The sequence below is a fragment of the Battus philenor genome, unplaced genomic scaffold (genome assembly GCF_028537555.1).
Source record: "Battus philenor isolate CCGP_79_NKW_IND1 unplaced genomic scaffold, ilBatPhil1.0.hap1 SCAF_30, whole genome shotgun sequence".
Taxonomy (NCBI): Eukaryota; Metazoa; Arthropoda; class Insecta; order Lepidoptera; family Papilionidae; genus Battus; species Battus philenor.
Window position 1 is genome coordinate 3,771,018 of NW_027181694.1, and position 16,980 is coordinate 3,787,997.

The window sequence follows — 16,980 nt, forward strand, 5'->3', positions numbered from 1 at the left end:
CTCGTATTCGAAATGCATTTTGTAATCGTTGTCAAACCAATATGTGCGTGCTATTTGCTTCTATAGAGATTTATTTAATACCGGAAAACGTACAATTTATTTCGTAAGGTAAGCATGTGTCTACATGTGTTTTTACAAAGCGGACGTATTCTATTTCTCACGTGTTAGTACAGCTTAACACTGTAATCACATTGATTCGATTTAAAAAGGGGAGACAGTTGATGAAATATATATAAACCCATGATTACACATAACTCTCACTCAACATGAATCTCAACACATCTTTAAAAAATCTAGCTGCATGTTTGTGAGTGAGAATAGTAATGAATTAAAAAACACAAATGTACATAGGGTTTGCACTAGAAATATAATAAGCTTGTTATTACGGTTCTCTAGTCTTCATGAAATTAGTAACCTATATAATATATTTCCATATAATGGTTCTATATTATAAATTTGTAAAATTCGTTAAAAAAATCTTTTAAAAAATATGTTGAAATTCGAATGATTTTTAGTGGTAGAAAAGATTGCGAATGAATCACTTTACTTCAGTATTATATGTTGTAAAAACGAAAAAACAATTTAATAATAACCATAATAAGGGAGCTCGTTTTGTTTTCATTTGCTATAAAATTCGGCTCTTGTAGTATTCTTTCCATGACATCCACACACTTATTTAAATTTCTTTACAAATTTTCAAATCAACTCTCTCTTTCACTCACAATAGTGCTGTTGAAACAGCGCTACATTGACCCCATTATGAGAAGTAAAATGTTTGTTCAAAAACTGCTGTGTGTTGTTTAAATACTGTTAAGTTATTTATGGGAGAACTTATTTAATCATCATATCATAGTTATAATTGTTGCATATAGCACATATAAGTTTGACAGCGAAAATTATATCACCATGGACAATTCAACAATTAGCCGAATATTTTATTAAACAGTGTTATATTATTGTAATGTACGCGTATTTAGTTCCGTTATAAAATATAGCATATAGCATATAGCTTTTTAACACTATTACTAAAACTGGTGTTATTAAGTATATATTGTACATTAAGACAAGGCAGTGCACAATATAAATTCATTTAAAAATCATTTAAGCATTGTGATGTAGGGTTTTTTAGTTAGGAATATATACAATAAAGCTATATATGTATTAATGGTTAAGTTTTAATCTTATATATTGAATGGACCCTATTATTTCTTCGAGAGAATCGACTTTGATATCATATTGCTATTGTGTATTTTATTGTCTGTGGACAAAATTTCTATTGTCTGACTCGAATTGAAAGATATTTGTTTGGCTGAAATTGACGAATATTTTACGCGGGTCAGTGATCTCCGAACGACAGTACTCTTGGTGAAACACTTTTAAAGAGTATGTGAAATATATATTGCTATTTTTTTTCTCCATACCAAGGTGTTAGGCAGCTATATACGATTTTACACCACACTCCTGTGAAATATTTATAAATTATCACGTAATAGATTTAAAAAGTTCGCTAAACAAAAACTTGTAAAACAAACCCGTTATAGTATGATTTTTAAGTCATAATACTGCTCTACTGTATTAAGTGTAAAATTAGTAAAATTATTAAATAAGTTAAATTATCTCTAAGGTGAATTTAGACCCCTTGTAGCTCTAAGTTGTAAGACGCCTATATAGACAAAAATGAATGTACACAAAGGGATGTCTGCAGTAATTCCCTATAGATAAATGTTTTTAAGTAAAAATTGACCTTATGAGAAACAAAATATAGGAGTAGGTATGGAGTTATCAAAAGGATACTCATAAATGAAAGCTATTGTTGAGGTTATAGTTTGGAGGTAAGGAAACACTGACCCAGATTATACGGATTAAGCTTTCTCCTCTAAACTTCTCTTCATTTTCTCCGCCTTTTTCCTCCTGCTGTGGATGAACGGTACGAAGCTCCACAGCGCTGCACCGCTACACAGTATCAACCCAAGCGTTACGAACAGCGACTTATAGGATCGGGTGTACTCGAACCAGAAGCCGCACACAGGAGGCCCGATCAGCTGCAGTATACCGTTCACGAATAGACTGATCCCGTATGAAGACATGAGTCTCTCAGTTCCTAACATCTCCGTCATCACCAGCGCCGTCACGCCAACGTTTATACCTGACGCGATCCCGAATATTGAGCAGAATACGCTAATAGAAGCGTAACTCGTCATCAACGGTATCATTGCTAGACTTATACCAGAAATTAGCAGCCCTGTTATAAAGAAGTAGCGTTTAGGCGTGGATACCACGTCAGATATGGCCGAGCCGCCAATCCGCCCGACCAAGTCCAGAGCAGATATGATGGACAGCAAGTACGCGCCGAGAGATTTGTCGAAGCCGCACTCGAGGGCATACGACGGCACTAAGATGATGAAATTAGTGTATGATATCGCACATGTGCAATTAGATATGAGAATCACGAGGTAGATCGGGTCTTTGAGCAGCTGCACGTCGAAGTACTTGCTGGGCTCTTTCTTAGCGTCGTCGTCCTTTGGCTTCTTCTTGCAGCCGCAACAGTAAGTGATGGGCGCCAGGCTGTCTGTTACAGATTTCAGGCTGAATTGCGAGGCGAATTCGCTTGGTTTCTCAAACGCAGAGAGAGTGGACCCGTGAAAAGGCGTGGACATGTACTGGAAACTGGACGTAGACGGGCTGCGTTTGGGTGTTTTAGGCACGGCTAGTTTTCTACCGAAGGTTTCCTGGGAGTTCACACGACTAGACTTCCCTTCTGGCACGGATTCTAGCAGCGATGGATTGCTGGGCAGATGATTGGAGATTTTACTTGAGATATGCGGTAGCGTGTGTTTGGAGGATGCTGATATCTTTCTAGTTCTACTCTCGTCGGAGAGGCGCACTTGGGCGGCACTGGCGGAGCGTGCGAAGTCCAGCTTACTCGGCGACCGCTCCTCCAGTGCAAGGTTGGATTTGTGCTTGAAAATCGGGGGAGACCCGTTGGAGTATCGATCTGTGGGTGTGTTGTCTTCTGACGTCAGCACTAACCTCGGATGACTTGCCTCTAGGTCATTGGGGTCTTCTTCAGCGAACGGCTCGAGCTGTGAATAAAAATGATATTTATTAATTTTTGGAGTAAAGAGGGTTTATTATTTTAATTAAAATGAAGAACTTGCAGATTACTTCATACAAGAAGTAATCCGCAAGGCTGTTTCATACGGAATCCTTGTATTAAAAGATGTAACAGTAGATATTTATGCATTGTTACTGCAGACTTGTTCAGATTGTCCATCGGTGACTGAAGAACTTTGATCTTACCACAGCGGTGGCGAGGTCTATTTAGCGGTCAGAGGGTACGGGCCTCTCCTCTTAACGTCTTCGCCGTACATGAGCTGTAGCAGATCTGGCCGCTGGTATCTTGTGTGGGTGTGTGATGAATGTATAAGTGCATCTTATTCGCCAAGGGGCACGTTACGGAATGCCGCCTGTGGGGAGCTAGAAGCGCTATATGTTCCACTATTGCCAGGAACTTTGTCATAGTCAGAGGCAGCACGCAGTTTAGCGGTGAGACAGTGTATTGACATAATTACATGGCTATTTTAACACCCTCGAATAATGACTGTCACTTTGCGCGCAATAAGCACTATCGCCTTGACTAATACGACGGTTTCCTTCTCTTTGGTCAAATCGTGTGTTTTCCGGGCTCTTGGGTTAAATATTGTAGGATTGTATGTAGCTTCATAATTAATTAGGTAGTACTGGTAATAATTACGAAAGTATTGGTACTTTTTTATATCACAAGACGATCGCATACTTTAATGTATTGAATAGTATAAAGATATATTATTAATAATATATTATTTAATCGCAACATTTACATAAATATTTTTATAATAATATATCTTTAATAATGTTAGCGCTGCCAAAAAATACCTTTCCTTCGGGTGGGTGGAGTCGTACCAATCGACTTTCCGTCAACTACATTTATATGGAATGCGACTAGATACTGTACCAGTAGAATGTTGTTATCTGAGCCGAGATTCTATTGGAAGATTTTAATCTTTGCTATCTATAAAAGTGGTTTAGACTATGCGCCATCTTCGCCCTGTTCTCTCGAACTTTCATTTTACATTCTCAAGGGACATTTAATAAAATAAATATACTTTCGTTGGCATCACAATGTATTCTAAATATCTTTATTCAGTACTGTTTTCATGCGCATTGAAATTGTCGATTACTTTAACATTAAAAGCATTAAGCATATAAACCATCGGCTCGGATTGCTAAGAGGAACCGGTGAGGAATTCCACAGCTGCTTTTTTTTTTTAAATAATACTTAATGTTGGATGCATTAAGATGTCGATTATCTAAATCAGTGATTCCCAAAGTGGTCTATATCGACCCCTAGGTGTCTATGACAACCTGCAAGGGGTCTACGTCAGCGAAAAAAAATTTGGGGGTCCATGAACTGAAAATGTGGATCCACGACAGTGGATGTCAACACATACACTGATAGCACCTATTTACTTACATCATACTATCTTATAATATCAAAAAATTTACATTATTTTTAAAAGTACCTATGAAGTAAAAAATTTGTTTATTTAATGTTACGTATATTTTACGTAACAGATACAAAATTTTATTTTGAGTAGTTTTAATTTAAATTCAATTAATAAATGTATAAATAAACATTTGTTTTTACTTTAAGTTTTTAACACTAAACTTCACTGCAGTTATAAATTTACAGGAAATCAATATCAGGTAAGTAGGGGGGTCTAACCAACACGAAAAAACATGGCAAGGGGTCTACGACACAAAAAAGTTTGGGGAACTCTGATCTAAATAAATCAACAAACTGAGTTTAACACGTTTCAATTACCTACAAACTCTTGAATGATATAATAAATTTCATTTAATAATGTACTTTTAATTTTAAAACTATGAACATTAAGTCTAAGATATATAGTGGAACTTTATAATATATGCTTACATACCAACTCATAAAGGTTTGTTACCATTTTTCAGACTAAACTAAACGATTTTTATATTTACTACACTTATAAAATAAAAATAGTGTTATATATTTCATAGCACTACTTTTATTTTACACAAGTATTCAAAATTTGTGACATTTAACATTATGTTATTAAATATGTATTGAGGAGCAGCTTTGGGGGTAGGTGTAGTTTAAAAAATTAAACATCTACAGGTAAAAATACATTTTTATTATATATTAATAAAATTAACTTTCGTACAACATTAATACACTTTTTATTATTTATTTTAAAACTATTGTGCAAGTTTCACATTCGAAATTAACATTTCAATTATATAGTCATATATTTGAGCGGGTGTTTTATTATTTACAGCTGAGTGCTATCGATTTTAATCGGTATAGGTGAAGCGATCTTGTACTTGCCTCATGCATGTCTTTTTTTGTAACGATTTGAAACGCTTTAGCGGGCAAAACGTGAAAGTAGCTCGATAAATTTCTGTAGACTCCCGTCGAGTCTTTTATCGACCCCTAGAGGTCCCCCTAGATCACATTGGACTAAGCTATATCCAGAGCAAAAACATTTCTCTATAAACAGCTTCACCTATGACGATCACTAGGAATAGTTTAACAGTTGGATACAACATTAATTAACACGTTGAACGCCATGGCGGACACCATGTTTCCGACAGCATATTGTCCACTGGGGCCACACCATTAAATCGAAAATCGTCAAAAAATCGCCAAGGTGTTTTTTTGCAAATATTGTCAGTAAAACCCTTAAAAATAATTGTCGACTTACGGAAACAGCGATTTACCCATTATTTTTCTGCGGGGCCACGCGGGTCACATGCCTTGGTAAAAACAGTCGAAACACTATCCGTTGGCTCCCTAGAGGCTTCTGAAGTGATCGAGGGCATGCGGACACATGGTGTCCGACGCGACCTCTTGGACCCAACATGATGGCAGTCACATGGTGTCCGTCGCGGCCCACTGAACTAAACATGGTTTTTAGTCTGGCGTTCAACGTGTTAATTGTCTTCAATACGAATTACGAATACAGAAATTGCATCAGCAATGTGACCAAAGTGGCGTGTGACAATAACGGCGGTTTACTGCATTGTAACATACTGATCAAAGAGCTATAGAAACAGCTATACACGGGATTTATAACGAGATCGAAGCTGGATTGAAGAGATTTTCGAAGGCAACCGATATAGCCCAGAACCACACATAGCGCGCAGAACAAATGACCATAAATCTAAATGATCACCCACAAGATGGATATACGTTAGATTTCGGCCGCACATTGATCCTATTGGAAATCTATGGAAGAGGTCTCTGTCCAACTTTGGACGCCTTATACACTGAAATTACGTTAATCATACCATTAAAATGAATATATAAGAATGAAAGACTAAACATAGGAGCGAATTATTATATAATATAATGGTCATTTAACACTAGCATCGAGAACAATGTATATAAATTTCCATTTATAAATTAAAGAAATCATATACGCATGTTTTAATTATACTATGTGCGCCTGGCTTCTTTCGTTTTAGACATGGTTTTTGTTAAGTCAGTTCGTTTTACTTGTCAATACTAATTTATGTTTTATGATAGATTGTGTTTCCTCAAAATGAAGTATATTCCTAATATCTGAGTTTTAATAAGAAATCCACAATATAATAAAACTTTAGTGCTACCGAAAGCGCTGTACCGTTCCTTGCGCGCGGTGAGACGAGGGCAATCGGCTGCTCCAACTCGACAGTCACCATCGCTCGTGGTGACACGCTCTTCACTCCCCGGCGTCAACCACACCACTTTACTAAGGCACGGTACAGCGGTTTCGGTAGCAATATACATAATAAAACTAATATAAACGAATTAAAGCTAGTTATAAACTTTAGTAATAAAAACTTTTGTGCGAATGCCAATATCATAACACACCGTCAGTCTCTTAAAGGCAAAATTACGTTAATAATTGAATTTTATAACATATAATTGGTGTTCTTAATATTACATATTAAATATTTCTAAACTAAGAATATTTCTTTGAATGCAGATATGCTAATTTAAAAAAACACCATAAGAAATATTAATATTTGTCTATACTGTATTCACCGGATGGAATTAATACCAAGCGAGGTAAGGGTGTGTCCACATTTATGTATACGTCATATTATTTGACAGGATGCGTCTTATTCTTACATAAATTATTAGATTACCCTCATCACTTGGTGTGATTTTGGGCTGATTTCTATTCAACTCGTGATTTGGCGTATTCCAACTATGAATGGATTTTAATCTTTTATCTAATATGATAACAATAGCAAGTGCATTTAACCCAGTCAAAAAGAGATCGGGAAAGGATTTTTTTTGTCAATAAGATAATAAAAGAAAGTAAAATAAATGTTAATTATTTACACGCCGTTTAAAAAAATCTGCATGTAAACACATCTTTAAATATTTACGAATTGTTCACGCCCACTTACCGTGATAGTCAATCATCTATCTCTTTCACTTAATAAAATTGCTGCTGAAAGAGCGTTATATGAATTCTATTAGGAGTCTAGTATATATCTTTAGGACGAACATATCTTTATATGTATGCAAAATTAAAAACGGATAAATATTCAAAACATTATTTTAAATACTTTAAAATAAAACAAAATAAATTTTAACCATAATTAATAATAAAAATGTCCCCTATTTCTCTCTTTTAAATTCCTTTCACATGCTTGATTCTGTAACCTTTTAAAAGGTATATAAACAAAATGGTATAAAAATATAAAAAAAATTAAACAAAAAAAACTAAAATAACAATATATATGAGACCATTGGAGGCGCTCAGAACTAAAACGGCATCTGTCTAAGCAACCTCCCAATCCTCACCGGATTGTGGAGGCCCCACCTAAACTCTCTGGAGTACATCTCGTGCCTAGCACTAAAATTAAATAATGTCTACCATCGGAGACACTATTACCGTTGTATAATCGGTAATAGTGTAAGGTAGTGTTCCATTACTATTAGTCGGCCACTGTGAACGCGTCTTTCTAATAAGAAAGGACTGCAGCGTCAAACGCAAACTCTAAGTTCTTATAGGTAAGCACTTGTATGGGTAGACGGTGAAGTGAAGGCTTTTACTACAGTAACGGTACTTAAATAAGTAAGGCAAGTTCAATAACCTCATAATTATATCCTAAAAACTTGGCACGTACAACCTACATTGCATATTCGACCTTATACTTTTGTAATTAGAGTCTAAATAACCGCGACGTGCATTGAATTCCAATATTAAACCAAAGATTTTTATATTACATTCGAAGGTCGATTCGAAAGAATTAAAAAATAAACATTAAAATTTCGGCAAGAATTTTGGTAGAAAATAATCAAAATCTACGTAAATATTTAAACATACACTATTCAATTCAAAAACTATATAACTTTCAAATATAGAATCGAATTTACGGGCGGTTGATAAAGTTTTTCTAGGAAAATATTTAAACATTGACAAAAAGCCTCTTATGGTAAATTGGTTCAAAATTACTTTCCTAGTCGGAGTATCTAAAAGTTTTTTAGTTACATACATATTAATGAGTCCTTTTCCGTTAGCTGGGCGCTAGTTAAAAATGGTTCACAATATGCGTAGACGAAAATGTAATATTATGGAACTTTTGGGGCATTTGGGCAGGCAGGGATATCCAGAATATTACCCCCCCCTCCCCCCTCAAAAACAAATAAAAGGTTAGGTTGGAGTTGTGGGAACTTTTAACTACCACTGGCTTTAGCGAATTGGAGCGTATGGTGAATTCACGTGGTATCGTACCAGAAATATAATACAAGGGATTCACGAGTAAAGTAAACAATGCATACCCTGCGAGGTTCAACCCAGGGTACCCAATGGGAACCATGGTTTCATCAGCGCAAAAAATGACCACAGAGGTGGTTTTAGTGAATAGGCACTCCACATAATCACCTGAGAGGAGGGTGTTGAACATACAGAAGATTTTAGCTAGAAGTCAGATAAAAATTTAAGTTTGTTAAAAAATATTTGCGCCCGGTTAACGGAAAATTACTCATTAAGTTTGTATACGTTTATTTATTGATTATTTTTACAAATAACAAGCTTAATCTGTTATTTTACTAAACCTCCCGGGCAGCAATATGAACAATTTTTTTAAGTTTTCAATAATAAAAAAAATTCCAAGACGGTTGTTTTAAAATTTTCTCCCTACCTACACAATTTAAAATATGAACTCGATTTTTAATTACGAATTATTTCAAGGCATCTTACGTTCGATTCTTGTATTTCGACTGATACTTCAGAAACCGAAAAAGAAATTACTAAAACGACTAAAAAATTCGAATTAAGCGACGAAATTTAAGACGGACCTATAGTACTTATTTTGGAATGAACGGTTAATTTACAAATAGGTATAACAGTCAATAGCCTTATAGAGGCAGTATAATTAAAGTTATAAATGCTATACTCTACTGCCCTGAATCTTTTCTAGAGCTTGCTGAGCTTTCTTCTTCTTGTGACGATTTATCAGAGGCATGAACAGCCACAATGAAGACCCAGCTATGAAAATAAACCCGAATGTTACAAACATATTGACAAAGTTCTTGTCGTATTCAAACCATAGCCCACATATCGGTGGACCAATAAGCTGTAAAATACCGTTGACAAAGAGACTTATCCCATAGGTGGACATAAGTCTATCTACGCCCAAAATCTCCGCCATCACAAGTGTGGTAACACTGTTGTTTATCCCCGAAGACAATCCGAACAGGGCGCAGAAAACGCTAATGCTCGCGTAAGTCTGAAGAAATGGTATCGTAGCTAAAGTCACACCGGAAAAGAACAGCCCTCCGACGAAAAAGAAGGTCTTAGGCATGAAGTTCAGGTCACACAATGCAGAACCGCCGATACGTCCGACCAGATCGAGAGCAGATACTGTACTGAGTAGCAACGCTCCTTTAGATTTATCGAAACCAATGTTCTGCGCGTACGAGGGTAGTAGGATAATGAAGTTGGTGCACGATATCGCGACGGTACTGCTGGATATTAATATCACTAAGTAAGTGGGATCCGTGAGAAGAGTTACATCGAAGAATTTGTTCGGTTCGCTTTTGGTTTTTCTCTTGCAACAGAAGCAATAGTATGCTACATCGGCGACGCTCTCGCTTATGGACTTTAAAGAGAATTGCGAGGCAAATTCGTTGGGTTGCTCGAACGCTGAGAGCGTAGATCCGTGGAACGGAGTGGACACGTAGGCAAAGCTGGAGGTGGACATGTTCCTCTTTGGTCCAACCGTGCTAAGCCGTCTTCCGAAGCCCTCCTGGGATCCTAGTCGTTTTTCCACCCCCTCCAAAGCTATCGAAGCTGAGCTGTAATTCGCTTTAGTAATTGGCCTCGTGTAAGACAGCTTGCGTTTCGATAGATTATGCCTTAAGTTCTGGGTGGAGTTCATGCAATTTTGACTGTTATGTATATGGGCGTGCGATAGATCTCGCTCAGAGATTTCCTTGGCCATTCTCTCATCGGGTATACCGTTGGTCGGTTTGTACACTTCATTCGGTTCCTCCTCCTCGAACAGTATGTCATCCTGCAAAGGAAATTGGTATTCAAATTCTACACTCTATGTGACAATTAAGAACTAAATTCGTTTGACAATTTGTTAGATGTTACATATTATACACATGCTATGATACTTTTAATATAACTACCCCTTGTAACGTTTATATACTAGCATCCATATGAATATGTATATAAATAGGTTAAGGAAGCAAACATTTACATTTTAAAAATAAATAATATTTATATGTTCAAATAAGACTAACACCATCAACCGTGCAGAAGCTATGCGTATCGCACAAGTTTATATACAGACATACAAGATACATAACCTCTCTAATCATAATGATGAAATGCGCCTTGTCGGTAAAAGACATTTTTTCCAATAATAATCTAAATTGTCCAATTAGAAAAAAATGATTGAGGCTTCAACTTTTACTATACAAGTGTTTTTGAAGCCCCCTTTTAGTGGGTAATAATTCCGACAATTACCTTGGACATGGATAAAAAATTCAAATTTTTTTGGTAACCTCCTAAAAACACATTTCAATTGGTTCAAATATCATTCGCCATTTATGTTAAAGAATTTAGAAGCCCATACTGAAAGTTAGTTTCAATTACAGTGTACATTTTTGCCTTTACATTTCGAATGTTCAGTAGCACTGAAAAAAAAGACACTAAGTAAGAAAAAGACCAATATTTAGCCACTTCCGCACATGCAGTGGTAGTCGTGCATCAAAGAGCACCGCCCGCCAGCCCACTGATAAATGCGTATGCGGCAAACTGCGAATTACAAAACTGCTACCGTCAAATCACTAAACACCTGTTTCAGTTCTTGTGGAGGGGCACGGGGCATCTACAGGAGTTATGTTACACCGATTAGTGCCAAACACAGAGTCAAACTATTTCTTACTACTCGTATAGTTGTCTTATTGTTTGCCGCATACGCATTTATCAGCGGATAATAATAGAAATTCTCCACAGACTTGTTGGAGAATTTCTCACCCCGTTTATCAATAAGGTAAGAGTAGATCCATATCAGAGAGAAACTATATATGATACTAATTTAAGATATTGTAACACTTCTTAATAATACGGCATACTGTACAGTAAAGGGATGTGTCGAATTACTCTTTCAATGATATCAAGTTTTAAAGTTAACTAAGTTATCAAGTTATCTCTCTCTCTCTCTGTCGGGGTATACTGTCGAACTATTTTTCTAAATATAATGCTTAAAATATACCATGTATAGTTACAAGCTTGTACACGACTCGATAAATGTACCGAGTGAGACCGCACAGTTGGAATTTTATTCGCAAAGCTATAGAAGTGTATACCACAAGAAATTTCCTTCAATTATCCCTGCATACTATGTATATAGAAAACTCCAAAAAAAGAGACAAACAAGGGCTAGCCCAGGAGAAGGAACGACGTATGTAGGGTGAAGTTTCATCGCCTGTTGTATCAATAACCTACCATAGTGATACAACATTGAAAACCTTGCCTACATACGGCTAATTAACCGTCAAATTTCACAGTAAAAAACCGTGTGTGTACAACGAGCCTAATTCTTACTGTTGCCTGGTGCATTTACTGCAATTCCTGTAGAAGTTTACCAACATGATCTCAAGCTTTATATTTCCATTGTTTGGTCATCCATCGCATGGACCTTTCGAGTTTTTAGACTATGGATGCACAGACCGCGGCCCGCCGGTCGAATACTGGTGGCCCGCCGACAGCAAAAATAATACTCTCGTACATTCGAAAAATATAGAATTCTATTCCAGAATAAAACCAAAAAAAATTAATTACCTATACTTCTGGCGGCCGGCCCGCCATCAGTTCATGATTTGCCCGAGTGGCCTCTAGTCTTAATAAGTCTATGCAAACATGTTTTAGACTAAAAATGGCGACATTCACAATTAAAATCCAAATATTATATAGCAGTTCGTTCCCACTAGACTTATATTACGCGAGTAATGGTAATATTAATTAATTACATATTATATCAAAGCTTTAGTTATATTTTATTTAGAAATCGCATTAAAAACAAATTAAACACCGCTGTGCAATAGCACGACCCCAATATAATCACTTTCGTTATAAACGCTATTTATGCTAAAAAACCGTTATCACGAAATAGTTTTTTTTTTTGAAAATGAAACTGTCTTGGTGTGTGTTTTAAGGAAAGTGATTACTTTATGGAAAGCGTGCGTTAAAAATAACAGTACGTGCTAAAGAGCTATTTGTTGTTTAGAATGTTACAAACATGCACAAAATGTAAACAAGCTAAATTTATATAGTTCATGCAAAATTTTGAAAGAGGAAAACATATACATATTTTGGAAGCTAAAAATTCAATAAACCATTCCTTATATTCTCAATGTGTTAAAATAATAGTGTTATAAAGTTATATCGCATGCTAAATAACATGTAAGCTATTTAAACAGTGTCACCCATCATCATGTGGCAAATAGAAAGCGAGTAGTGAACTGCACAGATAACGAATAAAACAACAGACAACATACAAAAGGTTACAGATAAAATGAGTAGCTTACTTTGTGTGAGGCGTCACCGAAATGCGCCCAGTGTAGCAGGTTTCATTTTCAAAAAAAAAATCACTTTTAATTACGCGATGGGGTTAAAATTGACCCGCAGTTAAAAAACACAAATATTCTTAATATACATTAAGTTAATTACTTTTTAAAATTAGGCGATTATTCTCATTAAACATGACTTTTTTCGGTTAATTTTTGATTTTATTTTCGCGATGTTTCTAGTATTTTTCCACGCACCCGATCACGAGTATGACTGAATTGAGGTATTGGAAGTACCTATGTCACTTATTCCGATATATTCCCATAATTATTTTCGGTTTGATCTAAGTGAATGTATCATGAACTATTACCATGTTTTGCTTGGTTTCAGATGCATTTCCATTCGTTAAAGTTATATTTGAAACGTCCGAAACATAAAAAAATATTTTAACATTTTTTCTTCACATAATTTATTGTTAACTAAGCTATATCTGCCATGTGATATTTCCAAACAAGATTTTCTATTGTTATCAAACAACTGACCAGAAAACATCATATTCGGAACGGCAGCTAATTTTTACTTATTGAAATATAAACATTATATATCTACAACTTGTTTGAAATTAGCTTTATTGAAATCCAGCTCACATAGCGATAAAGGCTCTATGTTTAACAACAAACAAACAGTGCCGATCCATTCGGCTTAAAGCTTTCTAAGCTATCCGGTGTATAATATGTAGTATAGCAGGCCGAACTAAGTTCCTTGTGATACCCCTGCCTATTCACTAACCGCCTCCAACGCTTTGCAATCTCAAATACGATGACTATAAATGCTAAGCGACAAATAGCATTTTTTTAATGACGAAAACTAGATTTTTTTTCTACTTCTATTATTAACGCAATACTGTTGGCCAATAGACACAGGCTTCGCGGTCCTTCCAAACTTTTATGGACACAATAGACATACCCTCTTAACATGAAAATTCCAAACATTAGAAAAGCGTATATTTACACCAATTTTGTCGATCTTGGCGTGAAGGTATTTAAAATAAAAACGGTAAAAAAACTTTTAAGTTAAACGGTTTTATTTGATACCCATATTGTGGTGGTTGTGGAAAAATATGTACCTATTCTGCCATATTGGAACGGCGTCCATCTTGAATTTTAAATTTTGACATAATCATCGTGTTTTACTAGTGCAGCCCTTTCATTTGATACCCCTATTGAGGGGGTTAAGGAAAAATATGTAATCCGCCATTTTGTATCGGCGGCCATCTTAGATTTATAATGTTATTGATTTTATTATATTGTATTGTCATCTAAATTAAATGTGTGTACCAAATTTTAGATCAATCTGACAACGGGAAGGTGCTTTAATTTCAATTTCTAATTTTGTATAAATAAACAAATAAATTCCGTACGGGTCGAACTAAATAACACCGTTTAAAAAAAAGAATAAATGACGTCCTTTGTTTAACTAAATACGTCAATTTTTCAAGAGCATTGTTTATTTATACATGCCAGACATTAATTACCACTGTGAGGTCTTATTTCAGATTTAGATCGTGTATTACAATCCCCAAAACTTATTAATTTAAAAATATTATTGTTTAAAACTTTAGATTCTTCCTTTCCATAAAACATACGTTAAAAGCATAAAACAACATAAACATGTTACAGAAATAATATAAACAAGCATAAATAAAACGATTATAATAAACTTTTCCCCGCAAACGTTTCGCACAAAAAAAAACCAGTTTCAAAACCGTGGTAAAGTCACAAGTACCCGAAACAAGTAAAGCAATAACCCAATATATAATCATATAACTCAACCTAAATTCTTATAACTCAATGTAAAGTCGTAAAACTTTATACAAAATCGTACAATGTACAAAGAAGTACAATCTAATGTAAAGTCGTACAGCCTCATATAAACCCCGAAAAAACAATGTCAAAGTCGGACAATATGATGTAAAGTCGTACAATCTAATGTAAAGTCGTACAGTCTAATGTAAAGTCGTACAATCTAATGTAAAGTCGTACAATCTTAGCATATAATCGTACAACCCGCGGTGAAGCAGTACCAACCTGCGGAACCTCCTCATCCTCCTCCGGCTCTTTGTACTTTCTGACCATGTGCTCCTCAACCGGCTGGAACAGTAACGCGGCCGCCCATACATTAAGCATGATACCGCCCAATATTAACACCGCGCCTCTGAAAAATACCACGCAAGGTTCGATATCGTAGAGAAATCTCAGGCATATTCCGCCCTTTCCGTGGCTCGTTAGGCAAATTTGAACTTGCCTCTAAGGCCAAAGATGTTTATACAATGTATGAACAATCTAATATATAAAATTCTTGTGTCACGGTGTTTGAACTTGAACTCCCCTGAAACGGCTTGACCGATTTTTACCAAATTTTATATGCGTATTCAGTAAGTCTGAGAATCGGCTACTATCTATTTTTCATACCCCTAAGTGATAAGGGTTGTTCACCCTTAAAATTTTATTTTTTATTTTTTTGACGAAATTTTTTGTTTTTATTTTTTTATGATACAACATACAAAAATACATACAACCCTAAATTTTCACCCCTCTACGATCAACCCTTATTTATAAATTGAAAATTAAAAATATTTTTTTTGCAAAACAACGTTTGCGGGATCAGCTAGTGTAAGTATAAGACTCCTCCAGAACCAGGCGCATAAGGCCTCGGCTAGAAATGTCATGACACATGATCGGTTCAGGCTACTATTACCATACTTATATAAACGCGACTCACTTGTATCCGTATGTTTCAAGAAGATAGCGCAGGACCGGAGGCAGTATGATGCTACCGAAGGCCGATCCCGACATACAGATTCCGTTCGCCAGGCCCCGCAGTCGGACGAAGTATGACGTCACTATGTACACCGTCGGCGGGAAGGCCAGGCCAGCTCCTGCGCCCACCAGTGCCCCGAAACTGAGGTGTTGGAATAATAAAACATAATAATGTACTCGTGTGAATTTAACTTAAGAAAATATCTAATCGTTATCCTAATACACCTATCCCCCGATTTACACGGTACTCGTTTTACACGTTTTCGCTTTTACACGGTTTTCCAAAAAAGTTTTTTTTATTTTAATAACCGATTTTATTACCATCTCTCATAATGTATATAATTCTGCTTCAAACATCGAATCGGCACAAATAACTTCGAATGATGAAAGTGAATTCGAATCTTCGATTGCGAAAAAAAGAATGAGAGTAATTTCTTTTTTGTTCTTCTGTTTAATGTATATTGTAATTAAATATAAAAAAACAGCTTTTCCGTAATATATTAAATGTTTTAACTTGTCAATGCATTTTATTTTTATTTCTGTGTACACCTTAAATTATTGAAAAAAAAGTCACAACTGTTAAATCATGCATTTTCTAGGAGTTTTTCGATTTACACGGTTTTGACTTGAAAATTTTTAATTTTCGATTTACACGTTTCTCTCAGGAACGTGTCTACCGTGTAAATCGGGGGATAAGTGTATATAAAAAAATACATTCATTACTTTTTTTTTTGGTCGTGGATCAATGGCTTTAGTTCATTGGCATTTATAGCTTCACCAGGGTTTGAAGCCAAACAACGCTGAGATAGCATAGCCTATGTAAATTATACTAGCACCTTACCTAAAGTACAGGTAGCTGATGGAGAAGGCCCAACTGCTGAAGATCATGCCGAAGGCCGCGAAAGAGCCACCTATCAGAGTGACCGTCCGATATGACCATTTAACAGACAAAATCGATGACAGAGGCCCTGGAATTATTATTATAAATTGTTAATAATTACACGTGATGAAAATAAAAAGAAATATACCAAGTAAAAGTTGACTATGTTCAGAATTGATTC

The 16,980-nt window shown here is 35.6% G+C and overlaps 1 protein-coding gene across 2 annotated transcripts in view; it reads right to left on the reverse strand.

Moving 5' to 3' along the window:
- Positions 1 to 498: 498 nt before the first annotated feature.
- Positions 499 to 16,980, reverse strand: part of hrm (hermes) — a 72,334-nt gene continuing 55,852 nt past the window's right edge. The window contains exons 5-9 of one of the 2 annotated variants that reach the window (XM_068771258.1): positions 16,761 to 16,887; positions 15,882 to 16,061; positions 15,188 to 15,314; positions 9,539 to 10,593; positions 499 to 3,084 (exon numbers count right to left, since the gene is read on the reverse strand). In XM_068771258.1, coding sequence (XP_068627359.1) covers positions 1,863 to 3,084; positions 9,539 to 10,593; positions 15,188 to 15,314; positions 15,882 to 16,061; positions 16,761 to 16,887 — 2,711 coding nt within the window. In that variant the 3' untranslated portion in view covers positions 499 to 1,862. The remainder of the gene's footprint in view (positions 3,085 to 9,538; positions 10,594 to 15,187; positions 15,315 to 15,881; positions 16,062 to 16,760; positions 16,888 to 16,980) is intronic. The other variant, XM_068771257.1, reaches the window with a different exon arrangement.